The sequence below is a fragment of the Puntigrus tetrazona genome, chromosome 17 (assembly GCF_018831695.1).
Source record: "Puntigrus tetrazona isolate hp1 chromosome 17, ASM1883169v1, whole genome shotgun sequence".
Taxonomy (NCBI): domain Eukaryota; kingdom Metazoa; phylum Chordata; class Actinopteri; order Cypriniformes; family Cyprinidae; genus Puntigrus; species Puntigrus tetrazona.
This window is the reverse complement of record NC_056715.1, coordinates 15,986,424-15,989,516: the sequence shown is the minus strand read 5'-3', so window position 1 is coordinate 15,989,516 and position 3,093 is coordinate 15,986,424. Positions and strand designations below refer to the sequence as shown.

Below are 3,093 nucleotides of genomic sequence, written 5' to 3'. Positions count from 1 at the left end.
CGCTGCCTGTTTCTTTGTAAGAGACTTTTATGGATGAAATCAAATCAAATGAGTGTATGAAATGAGCAAAAGAGCACACAAAAAAACTCACAGAAAAACTACTAGGTAAAAATAGACACTAGACTCACTCATTAAGTGGTTTACCACAATGGGGTTAGCATGTTAATTCCCCAAGGTTTCCATATTTCCATTTTGTGTATTCAAAATTGCATTTAAAACATTAATCTCATAACATGAATGCAGTTGTAATTGTGCTATGTAAATTCATTTGTTTGCTAACAGCCTTAGTGTAAATGGAATCTACTGATCGATACTAAGTTGACATGAAATATGATGCATACTTTTAATAAGGTTTTAAATATTTCCTTTATAAAAGAAAATAAGCTCCTGAGGTTAATATAAATAGAAGTGTAAAAGCTGATAGAACACAGGCAAAACATTGCTTCAGAATAAATATTAGGTTATATGTTTGTAAAATAATGTGTCATTTGCATCAGAGGTTTAGTCTTAAATTTCATTCTACTGAAGACAATGTAGCTGGAAAGCTTCAGAAAGTATTATAAAGTAGTTTGTAGTGTTCAGAGAAACATAAAATGAATGTAAGTACACTCTTAAAATAAAGGTGCTTCATGATGCCTTATTGTCAAAATGGTTCCTTAAAGAACCTTTAATATTTGAAGAACCTTTCTGTTTCTTTGTGGTGAAAGAACGTTCTTTAGATTATAAAAAGGTAAGAAAGCAACCTTTGAAAGAACCTTTGACCGAATGGTTTGTGGAACCAAAAATGGTTCTTCTACGGCATTGATTTGAAGAACCTGTATTTTTATAAAATAAATATTTTTGTATGAACCGTCCCTTTAAGACTGCATATATTCATGGAGAATCCACAGTACGGCCCAGATCAGTTTATTTGTTTGCATAAACCAGACACTGTGGCTGTATTAATATTGCTGCCTGTGTTTTAACATGTAGCTCCGTGCCTAGAGTTGTTACACACCCCTCCGCCAACTGTTATCAGACAGCACACAAGCAACAGGAGCATTACAGCGAGCCAGCCGTTTCTCTCCTGCTGACATTTGCCATTCATTCACATTCACATCAGCATGAGTTTTCTTTTCTGTGGTTCTTTTTATGTCTCTCCCATGCACCTTTTCAATTTCTCTGCCTTCCTCCTTTGTTAGCTTGTTGTTCTCTTGTAAAGAACGAATAAAAGCAATCATGCCTTGAATGACGGAAGGTCAAATTGAGTGTGTTCATAAAACACTGGACTTTGAACTGCATGGTCAATATTCAGTTGAAAATAAGGGAGTGAAGCAGCTGCTCATCGTATGTCTGCTCGAGGTAGAGAAATTTCAGTCAGCCCCGCTTTTATAACATCATCTTAAATTACTGGAAAGAAATTGAGAAAAATATATACAGAGTATGCTTCCTTTTTTTACCACTAGGTGAATTTAAGTTATTATTATTGTTGTTGTTGTTGTTTTTATCAATCATCATCATCATCATCATCATCACCCTACACCACTGTTCCAAAGTTTGTGGACATTATGACGTTTTGTATTATTATTTATTCTATGTTTTAAATAAATACTTTAAAAGAAAATATTCAAATATATATATTTTTTACTGTCACTGTTTCAAATACTGTTCTTCTGAACCTTCAGTTCGTGAAATAATCATCAAAATGTATTAGTTTCCATGAAAATGTTAAGCAGCACGACTGTTTTCAACAGATAAGAATTGTTCGTTTTATTACTTTTCTTCTCGTGACAATGTGGTTATTATTATTTTTGTTATGCATATATGTGATGAACAGCATGTCTCTCGGTGATACGGTAACTGTCACAAAAAAAAAAAACCATGAAGACAAATACTCGCATATGTATCACCACATGGTAAAAATAAAGGTAATAAGGTAAAAATGTGTCCTGACAGATGTTTCTTTTATAGACAGTTTTGTTACTTACATCGGCGACAGTCTTACAATTTAATTTAAACCATATTGCAGTTCTTAATAATGTTACCGTTGTTGCTCACAAGAAAGGAGTATCAATTAAGCATAACTGAACATCGGAAATGACAACATTTGTTTTTTTTTAATTGCAGAGGAAAGGCCAGACTGTTCCAAGGCGAGATGTGAGGTGCAGTTTTCTCCACGCTGCCCAGAAGACTCTATATTGATCGAGGGCTATGCTCCACCAGGTGAATGTTGCCCCCTGCCCAGCCGCTGCGTGTGTAGCCCAGCTGGGTGTCTGAGGAAAGTTTGCCAGCCCGGGCACCTCAACATCCTGGTTTCCAAGAGCTCAGGCAAACCTGGCGAGTGTTGTGACCTCTACGAATGCAAACCAGGTAATACATTTCAATATGTTGTGACTTGATTCCATCGTCACGCGGTGCACCGTGTAGGTCAACTAGCTTACGGCAACCAGACCGGTATAAACCAGTCTGCGCTAGCAGGGTATAAACAAATAGTTCTCCAAAAAAATAGAAAAGGATAGTGTATGGTGTAAAAGTTCTTCTAAGAGCTTCAACTTTTATGTTCTACCTGATCTCATGGCATGAACACACCTGGGTGCACTTTTTAGCGAGACACAAAATATGTACCAACAACTACATTTCACTGCAGTTTCTGAAAGAAATGAACACTTGAGGCAGTAAAACTCTCACACATTTTATTCCTTTGCACAAAAATGTACAGAATTTTGACTAATACAGCGTATTTTTTGCACAATTGCTTGAAGAATATTATGCGATTTTGAAATAATATTAATATGCTGGGAGATTTAAAATCGAATGCTTTTGAATGTTAGCATCACACATATGCAGCTTCATATCTATGGGTTTTCATAAACAGTAGGTTTGTTTGGTAGCTCACGGAGTACAGTAATGTACATGAGAGACAAGGAGCTCTGATCTGAATCCCATGTAACTACAGTTCGACAAAACAGATAAAAATCTATATAAAAGGTAGTTGAAATTCCACAGTTGCATCAACAAATGACTTTTTATATCAGTTTTGAATTTGGTAATGCTATCGGGAAGGTTTAGGATTGTATTTGGTGTAGGGCATATTTCCAACATGGTGGAGCATTA

At 35.7% G+C, this 3,093-nt stretch overlaps 1 protein-coding gene across 1 annotated transcript in view; it reads left to right on the top strand.

The window, feature by feature from the left end:
• LOC122362058 (cysteine-rich motor neuron 1 protein) overlaps positions 1-3,093 on the top strand; it is a 48,130-nt gene that overhangs the window by 11,195 nt on the left and 33,842 nt on the right. Inside the window, exon 3 of the mRNA XM_043263313.1 lies at positions 2,107-2,349. Within this exon, the coding sequence (XP_043119248.1) occupies positions 2,107-2,349 (243 nt within the window). The remainder of the gene's footprint in view (positions 1-2,106; positions 2,350-3,093) is intronic.